Here is a 14744-nt window from a genome sequence, read left to right as displayed (position 1 = left end):
TTCAGTGTGTCTGAGGGGCGCAGTGTGTCTCCACTGCAGACTGTGAGGGTGCAGTGTGGAGAGCACAACCTGCTGGTCAGGGTACAGATGGATTTATTTGGAACCAGGCACCTGATTAAAGCTGCCGACCTGACCCTGGGGACGGCAGGTTGTCGGCCAACCGGGATCTACTCTCAGAACCACACCGTCCTCTTTGATTATGGGCTGCATGAGTGTGGCAGCAGAGTGAAGGTAATGTGATTCCTCAACTCTTGCTCTAAGCTTGGTGGCTGGATTAGACCCAACTCTTTATTCCTACCTTTGGTGAAATGTCATTGATGTTGAGGAGATTCCTGTCTCCTGCTTTTAAATCCTCAGACTTGTGTTGAATTATGCATTGTCCTTGGCTTTAACTGGTCTTCCTGAGTCTCCAACCTTGTGATCTCAGCCCTATTGGCCTTGAGCCTTCACTTAGTTCTTCAAACTTTTCCTTCCATACATCTTGTCTTGTGGATTTTCAGGTCCCTGGGGATTCAGTTTAATGGTTCAGTTATCTACAATATTCAGCTTTTGTCTCTCTGTCTCTCATACAGAGGAGCTGCGATTAAATGAGGATTTAATCTTGTTCTTTTCATTGCTCTAAATTATCAACCTGTGGCTCCTTTTATTGAAGTGAAGCTGTCCTTTCATTGAGTCTTTATTCTGTTTAATTGTCTTGTGCTTGCAATCCCCCTCCTTGCATTAGCTACTGAGGCTGCACAACTTCCAACCACCTGAGTAGAATGTTGTCCATTTCTGAACCTGATGTCTTTCAGATGTCTGGAGATTTCCTGGTCTACGCCACCCACCTGAACCACACCCCCAAGGCCCATGGATCTGTCATTGTGAGAACTAATGGAGCTGTCGTTCCCATTGAGTGCCACTATTTTAGGTAAGATTCTTTACACTGTCGCGAATAACGTCTACAGCTGGTGTAGTTCTCTGACCTTGTCCTAAAATGGCTCCGTTGTCTTTCCAGGAAGGGCAATGTGAGCAGTGACCCGATCAAGCCCACCTGGATCCCGTTCAGCTCCACCAAGTCTGGAGAGGGGCTTCTGTCATTCTCTCTGCGCCTAATGAACGGTATGTGATGGGTGGATGGGGAATGACTTCCTGTAGTCACCCACTGGCAGTTGTACCCAGTCTCCAACCCTTGTCCCTCTTGTACTTCAGATGACTGGCTCACAGAGCGCACCTCGACTGTCTACTACCTGGGTGACCTCATTCACATTGAGGCCTCTGTTTCAATGACCAACCACATGCCCCTGAAGCTCTACATTGATCGCTGTGTCGCTACGTTGAGCCCAGACACGGACTCCACCCCGAGATACAGCATCATTGACTACAATGGGTAAGGAGCGCTCTGCTTTCTCCAGCTGGTCCTGTCTCAATGGCTTCTCTTGATTCACTCAATGTCCCTTTTTTTTTTTTTTTTTAAATTATTTCTTCAGTTGCCTCCTGGACAGCAAAGCTGAGGACTCCTTCTCAACCTTCGTGTTGCCAAGAGACGGGCGTGAGCTGGACAAGCTCCACTTTGACCTGGATGCGTTCCGCTTCTTTGGAGATGACCGTTCCTTGGTAAGAGGAAGCCGACCATTGCAAAGTATTTACAGCCATTCTGCATAACTGGCTTGTGCTCCACACGAGTGTCCTCCCACGCCTCTTCATCTAACTCCAACATATCCTTCTATTCCTTTCTCCCTGATGTATTTATCTAGCTTCCCCTTAAATGCATCTACACTATTTGCCTCAAACACTCCCTGTGGTAGCGAGTTCCATATTCTCACCACTCTGGGTAAAGAAGTTTCCCCTGAAATCCCTCTGCTGTATATCCTGTGTACTCCTATGAATCACTAACATTACCCACTTTTCTCTGTTTCTAGCCAGCTTGCTATCCATTCTGCTACTTGTCCCCTGAATCCACCTGTTCATTGAGTTCCCAAGTTGGGAGGTGTTAAGTCTGTGGGTTGTATTGTAAATAATCCACAGACTCCACGATTAACAAAATAAAACCGGTCTTTACTATTCAGAGGTTCGGGCGATTCTGCCCTAGTTAACGTATCACAACCCTTATATACTGGTGTGGTCACTATCGGTATTACAGTATACATGAGCCAACAAATAGTGCCACCCTAAAGTAGCGCTCTTAAAGGCGAACGGTTACATTCAATAGTTCCCTTAAAGGTAAACGGTTACATACACAACACTCCTCCCTTTTTAGCTTACTTACAGAATCCCGTTAAACATACAATCTTCAACTTTATATATACAGTTTGCAGATATACTCTCGATGGAGTCAACGTCATATAACTTCATGTTTAACATAACAACATAACATATATAACTTCATGTCAAAACAGATCACAGATTCAGTCTCTGCAGGAACAGTTGCAACATACTTTCAGTGGAACAGTTTACAGGTTCAGTCTCTGGGAACAGTTCGTAAATTCAGTCTCTGATCTTAATTCGTTCCAGACAGCATCTTTTCGTAGTGTTTGGCCAGAGGTAGTAGAAGTAGTAATATTTTAAACAATTATTATCTTCGGCTTCTTCTATTTCTTTTCTGCCTTTTTACAACTCTTGACGTTCCCATCTTCTCGGCGGCCAGCTGTAATGCCACCAACTCTCTCTGTTCTTTAGACCTTAAGTGCTTCCTCCGGATTTCAGCACTTTGGGAGTTTCCCTCACAATTTAGGCATACCACATCCTCGTAGTATTCAGTGTCACTCAACAGGTCATGGTCACATTCGGGGTCATCCTGAGTTCGTCCATCGAGAGGCCCTTCTACTCCTTCCTTACCCAACTGGACGCTGTCCGACTGCTGTTCCTTCTCTATCTCTCTTTCTTTCCGTCGTAGAGCCACCTTCTCCCAATGTTCCGTAGACTTTTGGTGCTCCTCCATGATTTCTGCACTTTGGGAGTCGAAGTTACAAGCTGGGCAGGACAGGACATCGCAATTTTCGGTGTAGTCCACCAGGTCATGGTAATATTCGGTGTCGTCCTGAGCTAGGCCAGCTAGAGGGTCGTCTATTTCCTCCATACCCAGCTGGACGTTAGCCAGCTCTTGTTCCAAATCCAGACATCTTTCCTGAAGAGACTTCTTCATGTGTACCTCTTCGTCCAGCTTTTTCTTGGCTTTCAGCAAGTCGTTTACTAATGACCTCATTAGTGATTTTAATACTTCAACTTCCTTCAATAATTTAACGAGTTCTGGGACATCCTGCATTTCATGTTCTGCCATGTCTTCCACCACTAATTTTTCATCTATGGATGGAATCTTTACCGATGAGTCAGCCTTGGCCTGAAGCTCATCAAACATTTCCTGCAGCCTTTGGACTTCTTGCTCATGGTCAACCTTCAGTTGCTCATGTGCTTTCACCAACACTAGCTTTTCGGAGGTTGCCAAGTTAACCCCTTCCAGGATTGTAGTCTGGGCCTGTTCATACTGTTCTTTCAACTCGTTACACTCTGCTTGCAACAAGTCGTAGAGATGAACTGGAATAAAATCCTGGCTTCCTGAAGATTCCTCTGCAATTGGTGTTTTTGCAATTTCCTGTTGGAGTTCAGCCAAGGCTGCTATGTTATCTGCCTCTCGAAGTCTCACTGCCATCAATTCTTCTTTATTCTTGCAGTCTATCTCAGCCATCTCCCGTTTACTCTCTTTTAACTGAGTGAGTAGCCCCTTATTCTGGGCTGAGAGATATTTCACCTTCTCCTGTAGACCATAGCACTCCTTCTCTGCTCGACATAGCTGATTTCTGCTGATTTGGTTCTGTGTTTCAAGTTCCAACATCCTTTGCTTAGCTGCTTTCAGTTTCGCCTCAATAATCCCCTCTCGCAACATGTCCACATTATTCACATCAGGTAAAGAAGCGTTTCTCTCTTCCATGTCCAAGATTTGTTTCTGCATCTCCTTAAGAGCACACTGCGATTCAACTTCTCTTAACCTTGCCTGCACTAGCTCCGTCTCTAATTGCAGAACAAAATCCTCAGTGTAGCGTGGTTTGCCCTTCTGCTGTATCTCTAGATCATGCAAATATTCTAACTCCTGAACATCATAAGGGAGATGTGATCGGTAATTGGTCACGATGGCTCTATGGTCGCTCTCTCTGCTTGAGCCAGTAGGTTCTGTTGTCTTTCCAGACTCTCCCATTCGGTGTCATAGAACTTTTTCATTGTTTTCATCTCTTGTACGAGGCGGTAACTTAATTGTTCTAATTGTTGTTGTACTTTGACACAACGTTGAGTTTGAGCCCGGTGTTCCTCCGTAATGCATATGTCTGTAGCTTGAACAGACTCCGAATTCTCTCTTTATGCACGCCATCGATTTTCTAACCTTAGTCCGTGAGTTCATGTTAACCTTGTTTTTCATACATAAGCTGGACTTATCGTCTTCCGGCTCGGAGTCTGAGCTGCTTGTCTGCACCGAGTCCTCACTCGTCATTGCTTGTAGGTAGTGCCATTCCATGTCTATTTTCTGCATCCACTCCCGCCCTAGGAGTGGTGGTCCTCCCTCAGGTAGTACGTACAAATTCATTCTTGGGTGTACTTTACCCCTATCTCTCACCTTGACTCTTATTTTCCCCATGGGGTATACGTTATGCCCCGTGTATGTCTGATACGAACTTGGTATTTCTTAAGGGTATGTGAGAGAATAGTCGGTGGTAGTCCTTTTGGTTGATGACTGATACAGCTGATCCCGTGTCCAGCTCCATTCGTACTTGGACTCCAGCTATTTTTAGTGTGACCCAGATCGTCTGTAGATCAGTCACTTTACCCACATTGTGGATTCTCAGACTATCCAACTCCTGGCTGTTTGGGTCTGAGTCTGAATTTTGTTCGTCTGAACTCTTTCCAGCCACCTGATGTACCTTGTACTTTTCTTGTGGTGGTGGCTTCCTTTGCTTGTTGGTCTTCTTTCCGGACCTGCATACCCTCGCGATGTGACCCAGTTTGCCACATTTCCTGCACTCCTGGTTCTTAAACCAGCACTGATTCTGGTCGTGTGTTGTCTTTCCACAACGGTAGCATTTGGAAGTGCTTGCAGTAATTTGGTCCACCCAGAGTGCCGCCGCCTTTTGCTGCATTTCCGCCGTTCCTTTCGCTGCGGCTTCATGCGATGAAGCTATGAGGACAGCCCTGTCCAGTGTGAGGTCGTTTTCTTCCAGAAGTCGCTTCTGCGTTCCTTCTTTGGCCAAGCCGCATACGAACTTGTCCCGCAGCGCCTCTGTCAAATTCCCTCCAAACTGGCAGTATTTCACTAGCTTACGCAGTTCGACTAAGTATTCTGCATTGCTTTCATCTTGCCTCTGGGTTCTGGCGTAAAATTTAAATCGTTCAGCCAGCATCAACGGTGTGGGGTTCAAGTGATCCTTCAGCACTGCTACGATCTCTTCGAAGGTCTGGTCCACTGGTTTAACTGGTGCTATTGGATGTTTCAAAAGCCCGTATGTTTTTGCTCCCATCGAATTTAACAAAGTTATTGCCTTGTCGTCATCCTCAATTTCGTTGGCTACGCAATATATTTCTATGCGTTCCACATACGTGGCCCAGTCTTCTATTTCAGCATTAAAATCATTAATATTTCCTCGCTTAGGCATCTTCTTCTCTTTCCGAGAACAGTACAAGTATTTCTTTACTTATTAATTTTCTTCTCTTCTTGAGAACACCACAAGTATTGCTTTACTTATTCTTATTTTTCCTCTCTTCTTGAGAACACACCAGCCTTTCTGAAAATTCTAATTAATTTTCTAAGATGGCGGTTTCCCGCTTCTGTCTTCTTCCCCAGCGGTTTTCCCGCGAAAAATGGCGGCTTTCCTGCGCTTCTCGCTCTCCCCGCCCACTTCAATGGCGGTTTTCCCGCGCTTCTCGGCGCTCTCCGCCCACTTCAATGGCGGTTTTCACCCGTCCCCCGACGCTGACTGTCAGCCCGAGTGCGGCCCGTATCTCCTGTGCGATCGCTGGTGCGCCGCCTGCCCGAAGCGGTGCGATCGCTGGCCCGCTAAGCGCCTCTCGCTTGCACCCTCCCGGGCTCTGGCTCACCCGCTCACGCGTTTCACCGCGGCTCTTATCAGGGATTGCGATCGCCCTTATCTCCCGATCGATGGCCCGGCTGCGCCTCGCACTCCAAAGCGGCCCGGCCCTTATCTCCCGATCGATGGCCCTGTACCTCTGTCTTCCCAGCCTGTTTCTCCTCACAAGCTGCCTGGATGTCTTCTGCTCTGCAGTGCTCAGTTGCTGATGGAGGCTTCAGGGTCCTAATGCCTGTCACATCCAGTGGGGTGGTGAGATTTGAAACCTTCAACGTCCTGTTTGTGGACGAAGCCGCCGTGAAATAACTGCCGCAGAGTTCGAATCCGACTCGTCGCCAATGTTAAGTCTGTGGGTTGTATTGTAAATAATCCACAGACTCCACGATTAACAAAATAAAACCGGTCTTTACTATTCAGAGGTTCGGGCGATTCTGCCCTAGTTAACGTATCACAACCCTTATATACTGGTGTGGTCACTATCGGTATTACAGTATACATGAGCCAACAAATAGTGCCACCCTAAAGTAGTGCTCTTAAAGGCGAACGGTTACATTCAATAATTCCCTTAAAGGTAAACGGTTACATACACAACAGGAGGGAGTCACTATATAATGACTTGTGTTGACTGTTTCCCTCAGATTTTCATCTCCTGTCACCTGAAGGTTGCTGCAGTGGATCGGAGAGATTCCATGAGCAAAGCTTGTACTTTCCAGAAGATGCAGAATGTGTAAGTGCCCCCTCTCTCCCTCAGGGATGTGTTGTGTGGGGAAGTGATGCCCAACCTGATTGTGAAACTGATTCTCTTGTTTAGCTGGACCCCATTGGAAGTATCCAACAATGACGTTTGTGCCTGTTGTCACTTGGGCAACTGCAGTGCCACAAGGGAGTTTGGATTTGATTCCAGAGCAAGGAGGGATCTTGCACCTGACGCTGGTAGGACATTGATTGATTCTCTAGATGTTGGAGGTTGCCCTTTACCCTCTCTAACTGGAATGTTTGATATTGCAGGGAGTGATGCTGAATTGAAGTGGGAGGGTGAGGCCTCCCTTGGACCCCTGGTCATTCTGGACACTGATGTGACAGACCTGGCAACCGAGTCCCTTAATGAGGTTGAGCAACGGATGGAGGAGAGGTCTCCAGGTGGTGAGTTGGCCGACTGCTAGTTTCCATTTCCCCCTCAGTATTTCCTTCACTCACTGTTGGTTTCTCATTGCTGTTTAGGTGTGGAGTCTGAGGTGGTCCTGATGGTGGCCCTGACTGTGACTGCTGTCTCTCTGATCTCTGCTTCGTTGATCGCCTTGTTCCTGTACAGGAAACACAAGCAAACCCTGCGCAACAACTTGTGATTAATAAAGTGGTGAAATTAGCAAATCTGTAATGGTTATTGCTTGCATTTGGTCATTGATCAAGGCTGGGGATTTGCATTCTGAATATGGGAAGTTTTCCATATTTATTTACTTCCATTAATGATTCTTGACCCAGTGGCATGCCTACTGAGTGTATTTAAGCTTTTCACCAGATATCAGGCTACTGGGGTATCTGCCCCATTTCACTAGTTTATTAACAGCAACTTGGAAGTGTTTGCCTGGAGCGAGTTATCTTGGCCTGCTGTTTGTCCCTTGTTAAGGAGGTTTGTGGGGCTCTTGTGGCGTGAGGTTAGTGGGACTGATTATTGAGCCCCATGAAATTGCAATGTTCCTGGAAATTTTAATGCTGGGATTAGCTTATTACTAGAAGTGGAGGTTCTTTAGTCCTCTATAACTGACTGGGATAATGAGTCTAAATGGGGTAGATGTCCATATTATAAAAATGATAGAGGCACTAGTGAGGGTGCAAAACATTTACTAGGATGATGCCAGAACTGAGATTCGACTTATTAGGAAAGATTGACCTGTTTGGGTTGCCTTCTCTAGGAAAGAGAAGGCTGCGGGTGTTTAAAATTATGACTTGGTTCGACAGGTTAGATATAGAGATGTTTCCACTTGTGGGCAAGACCAGGACTAGGGGCCTGTAACTACAAGGTAGTAACTAACTAATGACTCCAATGGTGAATTCAGGAGAAACTTCTTTACCCAGAGAGTGGTGAGAATGTGGCTCTCGCTATCACGGAGTGGTTGAGGCGAATGGTGTAGCTGCATTTAAGGGGGAGCTCGAAGCATGAGGGAGGAAGGATATGCTGTTTGGGTGAGATGAAGGGTGGGAGGAGGCTCGTGTGGAGCATAAACACTGGCGTGGACAATTGGGCTGAATAGCCTGTTTCTGTGCTGTCGATGGCTTGTTAACCTGCAGGATTAGTCACCTGAGGAATTGCATCTCTGAAGGCCCCTTAAATGGCTTTCGGTGTTGGCCGTGGCTCAGTGGGCAGCACTCTAGCCTGAGTCGGAAGGTCGTAGGTTCAAATCCCACTATAGAAAGCTTGAGTACAAAAGCCAGGCTGACACTCCCAGTGCTGCACTGTCGGAGGTGCCATCTTTTCGGATGAGAAGTTAAACCGAGGCCACTTCTGGCCCCTCGGGTGGATGTAAAAGATCCTGTGGCACTTTTGGAAGAAGAGCAGGGGAGTTCTTCCCTCTGACCAATTATTATCCATCGGCCAACATCATATGATCTGGCCATTATCACATTGCTGTTTGTAGGCTCTTGATGGGCTGCCATGTTTCTGACAATAGTGACTACATTTCAAAAGTAATTCATTGGTTATGAAATGCATTTTTTAATTTGTTCATGGAGTGTGGGTGTCATTGGCAAGGCCTGCATTTATTGCCCATCCCTAGTTAGCCTTGAGAATGTGGTGGTGAGCTGCCTTCTAGTCCAGTTGGTCAGTGTGCTGTTGGGGAGTTCCAGGATTTTGACCCAGTGACGATGAAGGATTGACGATATACTTGCAAGTCAGGATGGTGTGTGACTTGGAGGGGAACTTGGAGGTGGTGGTGTTCCCATATGCCTGCTGCCCTTGTCCTTCTAGGTGGTAGAGGTCACGGGTTTGGGAGGTGCTGCCGAAGAAGCCTTGGCGAGATGCTGCAGTGCGCCAGTGCTGGAGGGAGTGAATGTTTAAGGTGTTGGTGTGACATCCTGAATCTGGGTATGGTGCTGTATAAATAAGATTGTTCTTTCTAAACATCTGACGTGAGTTTGGGACCGACAATAAAATATAATTATCCCTAACCAACATACTAGGTCCCCAATTGGGATTCAGTTGCCGTACTGGATCTCCAACAGCAGGTGGGGATAGAATCCATACCAACTTAACGAGCACAGTTTTGTATCTCTTGTGGCTGACCCTGGTCAGTGAATGCTGGCTGAAATCTGCAGTAGAACTGTTGTCAATACTTACCCACTTACATATTGATGTAGCCCCTTCAACGTACTGAAATGTCCCAAGGTGCTTCACAGAAGCCCTATCGAATAAAATTTGACACCAAGCCACATACGGAGATATTAGGGCAGATGACCAAAAGCTTGTTCAAGAGGTAGGTTTTAAGGAGGAGGGAGCGCTGGAGAGGTTTAGGGAGGGAATTCCAGAGTTTGGGGCCCAGGCAGCTGAAGGCAAGGCTGCCAATGGTGGAGCGATTACATAGAAACATAGAAGATAGGAGTAGGCCGCTTGAGCCTGCTCTGCCATTCAATGCGATCATGGCTGATCATCCAAATTCAGTACCCGATCCCTGCTATCTCCCCATAACCCCTTGATCCCTTTAGCCTTAAGAAATGTATCCAACTCCTTCTTCTTGAATATATCTAATGAATTGGCCTCTGCTGCCTTCTGTGGTAGAGAATTCCACAGGTTCACCACGCTGTGGGTGAAGAAATTCCTCCTTCAGCGACTGGTGCACAAGGTCACCCAGGTCTCGTTGCACTTCCCCTTCTCCCAATCTATTGCCATTCAGATAATCTGCCTTCCTGGTTTTGCCACCAAGTGGATAACCTCCCATTTATCCACGTTATATTGCATCTGCCATGCTTCTGCCCAATCACCCAACCTGTAAATCATCCTGTAGTTTCTCGGCATCCTCCTCACAGCACACACGCCCACCCAGCTTTGTGTCGTCTGCAAATTTAGAGATATTATATCTAGTTCCCTTGTCTAGATCATTAATATATATTGTGAATAGCTGGGGTCCAAGGACCGATCCCTGCGGTACCCCACTAGTCACTGCCTTCCACTCAGAAAAAGACCCGTTTATTCCAACTCTTTGCTTTCTATCTGCCAACCAGTTCTCTATCCAAGTCAGTACCTTGCCCCCAATCCCATGTGCCTTAACTTTACATACAAATCTCTTATGTGGGACCTTATCGAAAGCCTTCTGAAAGTCCAAATACACCACATCACAGAAACCCCACAGTGCAGATAGAGGCCATTTCGGCCCATCGAGCCTGCACCGACACATATCGCACCCGATCCCCGTAACCCCTACACCAACACATATCCCACCCTATTATTGAACGCAGCAACAGCCCGTGGCGCGCCCAAGTGGTGGTGGTAAGGGGTAGCGAGAAGAAACGGATGGTGATCGACTATAGCCAAACGATCAACAGGTACACCCAACTAGACGCCTACCCGCTACCCCGCATATCAGAAATGGTGAACCAAATCGCCCAATACCGGGTGTTCTCCACCATCGACCTCAAGTCAGCGTACCACCAGCTCCCTATCAGACCAGAGGACCGCCCGTACACCGCCTTCGAGGCGAACGGACGCCTCTACCAATTCCTCAGAATCCCCTTTGGGGTGACGAACGGGGTCTCGGTCTTCCAGAGGGAGATGGACCGCATGGTCGACGACCACCACTTGCAGGCAACCTTCCCCTACCTCGACAACGTCACCATCTGCGGTCACAACCAGCAGGATCACGACTCGAACCTCGAGAGGTTCCTGAAAACCGCACAGAAACTCAACCTCACTTACAACGAGGACAAGTGCATTTACAACACCACGCGCCTCTGCATACTAGGCAGCGTGGTGGGGAATGTGGAAATCGGACCAGACCCCGACCGATTGAGCCCCCTACGGGAGCTGCCCCTGCCCAACACTCCCAAAGCCCTGAAAAGGTGCCTGGGGTTATTTTCTTATTATTCCCAATGGGTCCCCAACTACTCCGACAAAGCCCGCCCCCTCTTGAAAGCATCCTCTTTTCCGCTCTCTGCTGAGGCCCACGCCGCCTTCAAAAGCATTAAGCGGGATATTGAGCGGGCCACGCTACAGGCAGTGGACGAGAACACTCCCTTTCGAGTGGAAAGTGATGCGTCTGACTTTGCCTTGGCGGCCACCCTCAGCCAGGCGGGGCGGCCCGTAGCTTTCTTCTCGAGGACCCTCCAAGGGCCCGAGATCAGACACTCCTCCGTGGAAAAGGAGGCCCAAGCCATCGTGGAGGCAGTGCGCCACTGGCGCCACTACCTAGCCGGCAAACGCTTCACCCTACTTACCGACCAGCGGTCGGTAGCGTTTATGTTCAATAATAAAGAGGGGGAAGATTAAAAATGATAAGATTCTTAGGTGGCGGATCGAGCTCTCCACCTTCGATTATGACATCATTTACCGGCCAGGGGCCCTTAACGAATCCCCCGACGCCCTCTCACGAGGGATGTGTGCCAGCGCCACCGGGGATCGGCTACAGACCCTCCACAACGACCTCTGCCACCCAGGGGTCACGCGGCTGTTCCACTTCATAAAGTCCCGTAACTTACCCTACTCGATTGAGGAAGTTCGGTCTCTGACCAGGAATGCCGCACTTGCGCTGAGTTCTCCCTTATCTATTTTACTAGTGACGTCCTCCAAAAATTCCAGTAGATTAGTCGAGCACGATTTACCTTTTGTAAATCCATGTTGACTTTGTCCGATCCTGTCTCTGTTTTCCAAGTGCTCTGCTATTACATCTTTTATAATGGACTCTAGCACTTTCCCCACTACCGATGTCGGGCTTACCGAGACCTGTAATTCCCCGTTTTCTCTCTACCACCTTTTTTGAATAGTGGGGTAACATTAGCTACCCTTCAATCCATGGGTACTGTTCCAGAGTCCATCGAATGTTGGAAGATGATCAGCAATGCATCTACTATTTCTAGGGCCACTTCCTTAATTACGCTAGGATGTAGATTATCAGGCCCTGGGGATTTATCGGCCTTCAATCCCATCAATTTCCCTAACACCATTTCCCTACAAATACTGATTTCTTTCAGTTCCTCCCTTTCATCGGACCCTATGTTCCCCGACATTTCTGGGAGGTTATTTGTGTCCCCCTTTGTGAAGACAGAACCAAAATATGTATTTAATTGGTCTGCCATTTCTTTGTTCCCCATTATAAATTCCCCAGTTGGGGATGCTCAAGAGGCCAAAATTGAAGGAGCGCAGAGCTTGCGGAGGGTTGTGGGGCTGGAGGAGGTTGGAGGGATTTCAAAACAACGATGAGAATTTTTAAAATCAAGGCGTTGCTTAACCGGGAATCAATGTAGGTCAGCGACGGGTGAATGGGACTTGGTGCGAGTTAGGATACGGGCAGCAGAGTTTTGGACGGCCTCAAGATAATGGCGTGTAGTGCGTGGAAGGTCAGCATTGGAATAGTCGAGACTACAGGCGAATAGAGATGTGGCAGTCAGTCTCGCCTGGGTTTAGTGAGTGTCAACACAAAGCCTCATACACAACATACAAAAAGTTGATGTGCATTCACACTGAAGTCTTCCAATAAATATGTATAATCACAGAAGTGCTTGTTTGAGTAAACCAGTTAACATTTTATACACAGCCAGCACCCCCCGCCTCACCCCGTAAACAGCTGCCATCAAAGCCCAGTTGCTGTATTATTTTGTGGGTCTGTGCTCGGGTTAGCAGCCCTCCAGGATTGTCCCAGAGTCTCCAGGAATTAAAAGATTCATCTCTGGGATCCTGGCACATCCTGAGTTCATGATAGGTGCGGTATTCCCAGAAGGTTGTGGGTTCGAGTCCCACTCCAGTGACGAGAGCACATTAATGCAGGCTGACACTCTAGTGCCACTGCTGAGGGAGCGCCGCACTGTCGGAGGTGTCATCTTTCGGATGAGACGTTAAACCGAGGGCCCGTCTGCCCTCTCGGGTGGATGTAAAAGATCCCATGGCCACTATTTCGTAGAAGAGCAGGGAGTTGTCCCCTGGTGTCCCAGCAAATATTTATCCCTCAATCAACATCACTAAAAACAGATTATCTGGTCATTATCACATTGCTGTTTGTGGGAGCTTGCTGTGTGCAAATTGGCTGTGGCGTTTCCTACATTACAACAGTGACTACACTTTGAAAATTACCTCATTGGCTGTAAAGCGCTTTGGGATGTCCTGAGGCTGTGAAAGGCGCTATATAAATACAAGTCTTTATTTCTTTCTTTTACAGGCGACTTTGGGCCGATGGTTCCCAAAGCTCTCCACCCAATGGGGGCACTTTGGTTTGGTTTTTGGTTGATGACATCACCCAGTGTCTTCCTATTGATGGTTTTGGAGAAGGTCAACCCAATCTCTGCCTCTTTCTTTATCATAGGCAACGGCCTATTAAAAGTCAACCATGTGCTCCCTTTTTAAAGGGTCGCAAACGATAAGGTCTGTAAATTAACATAAATTTGAAAGGAACCTTAACAAATCAAATTAAAATTTGGTTGCCGGGGGTGATGATGCACTCCATTCTCCGCGGCGCCCACCGGTCGCGGAAGGCCTCAAGCCTGCCAGTGGATACCGCGTACTCCATCTGCAGGGCCACCCGGGCGCGAACGTGGCCGCGGAAGAGAGGCAGGCAATCGGGCAGCTCTTTCCCACCCTCTTTCCAGTTGCCTGTCGACACAGCCGAGGCGAAAACTCCCTTTCGTCTTTTGTGTCGCCGCGAGATCACCGGGACAAGCTCCGGTTCAACTTGGATGCGTTCCGCTTCTTTGAGGATGCCAGGGACCTGGTAAGAGTTGGCCAGATGTTGGAAGGTAAGACGGTGAGCGTTGACGCTGAGTAACTCCTGGATGTGTCTCCTGCAGATCTTCATCAGTTGCCACCTGAGAGTAGCTGCAGCAGACCAAAGGCCGGATTCGGTCAACAAAGCCTGTTCCTTCCAGAAGCCAGTCAACCGGTGCGAGAAATCTACCCCCGAATGGTGGACCTCTTTCTTTTTGGCGCATGAATGCGTTCTGACTGATGGCTTGCTTCCTTGTTTAGATGGTCCCTGGTGACCGAGTTGGACCTGTCCCTGCTGGAAGGATCCAATGAGGTTTGTGCCTGTTGTGATGGGGGCAACTGCAGGGCCGAGAGATTGCGATCTGGAGGGAGACCACACTCCAGGCGCAGGAGGGAGGTCCCATCTGAGCTTGGAATGTTGTGGTGGTGTTGAGGGTGATAATGGATGTTTTGTAACTGGATGGAACTAATTGTTGCAGTGTCTGAGCCTGTGTGGGAGGGTGAGGCCTCCCTTGGACCTCTGATCGTTCTGGATGTAGATCTGGACCTAGTTCATTCGGTGGAAGGTGAAGCTGTTGGGACTCGTGAGGAGGTTCCGAGTTCTTATCGAGGTGAGTGTTGATTGTATGGAAACCCAATTCCAGTCCTGTGACTCCTAACTCCATATTGGCTTCTCGTTCTCAGCAGGTGATGTGGGTTCTGAGCTGCTTCTGGTCGTGGCTGTGACGTTGGCAGCTGGGGTCCTGATCTCAGCCTCTCTGGTGGCCTTCCTACTGTCCAGGAAACACAACTGA

The 14744-nt window shown here is 48.1% G+C and overlaps 1 protein-coding gene across 1 annotated transcript; it reads left to right on the top strand.

Moving 5' to 3' along the window:
- The first annotated feature begins 746 nt into the window (after positions 1–746).
- Positions 747–14744, top strand: LOC147090566 (zona pellucida sperm-binding protein 3-like). The gene is made up of 12 exons (XM_085977071.1): positions 747–910; positions 998–1101; positions 1192–1369; positions 1470–1596; positions 6689–6777; positions 6862–6983; positions 7059–7193; positions 13893–13957; positions 14034–14125; positions 14212–14276; positions 14430–14561; positions 14638–14744. Exons 1-12 carry the CDS (start codon positions 762–764, stop codon positions 14742–14744), a joined length of 1365 nt encoding a protein of 454 aa, XP_085833197.1. The 5' UTR covers positions 747–761.

This window comes from Somniosus microcephalus, unplaced genomic scaffold, assembly GCF_052327205.1.
Source record: "Somniosus microcephalus isolate GS21.2 unplaced genomic scaffold, FLI_Smic_1.0 unresolved_chr4, whole genome shotgun sequence".
NCBI lineage: Eukaryota > Metazoa > Chordata > Chondrichthyes > Squaliformes > Somniosidae > Somniosus > Somniosus microcephalus.
This window is presented reverse-complemented; position numbering and strand designations above follow the sequence as displayed.

Excerpts from the sequence above, each read along its gene's own strand:
- LOC147090566 (XM_085977071.1), top strand. The coding sequence starts at position 762 with ATGTTGTCCATTTCTGAACCTGATGTCTTTCAGATGTCTGGAGATTTC. Across the intron at positions 1,370-1,469 it reads AGCATCATTGACTACAATGG|TTGCCTCCTGGACAGCAAAG; the intron begins GTAAGGAGCGCT and ends TTATTTCTTCAG. Across the intron at positions 7,194-13,892 it reads GGAGGAGAGGTCTCCAGGTG|ATCACCGGGACAAGCTCCGG; the intron begins GTGAGTTGGCCG and ends TGTCGCCGCGAG.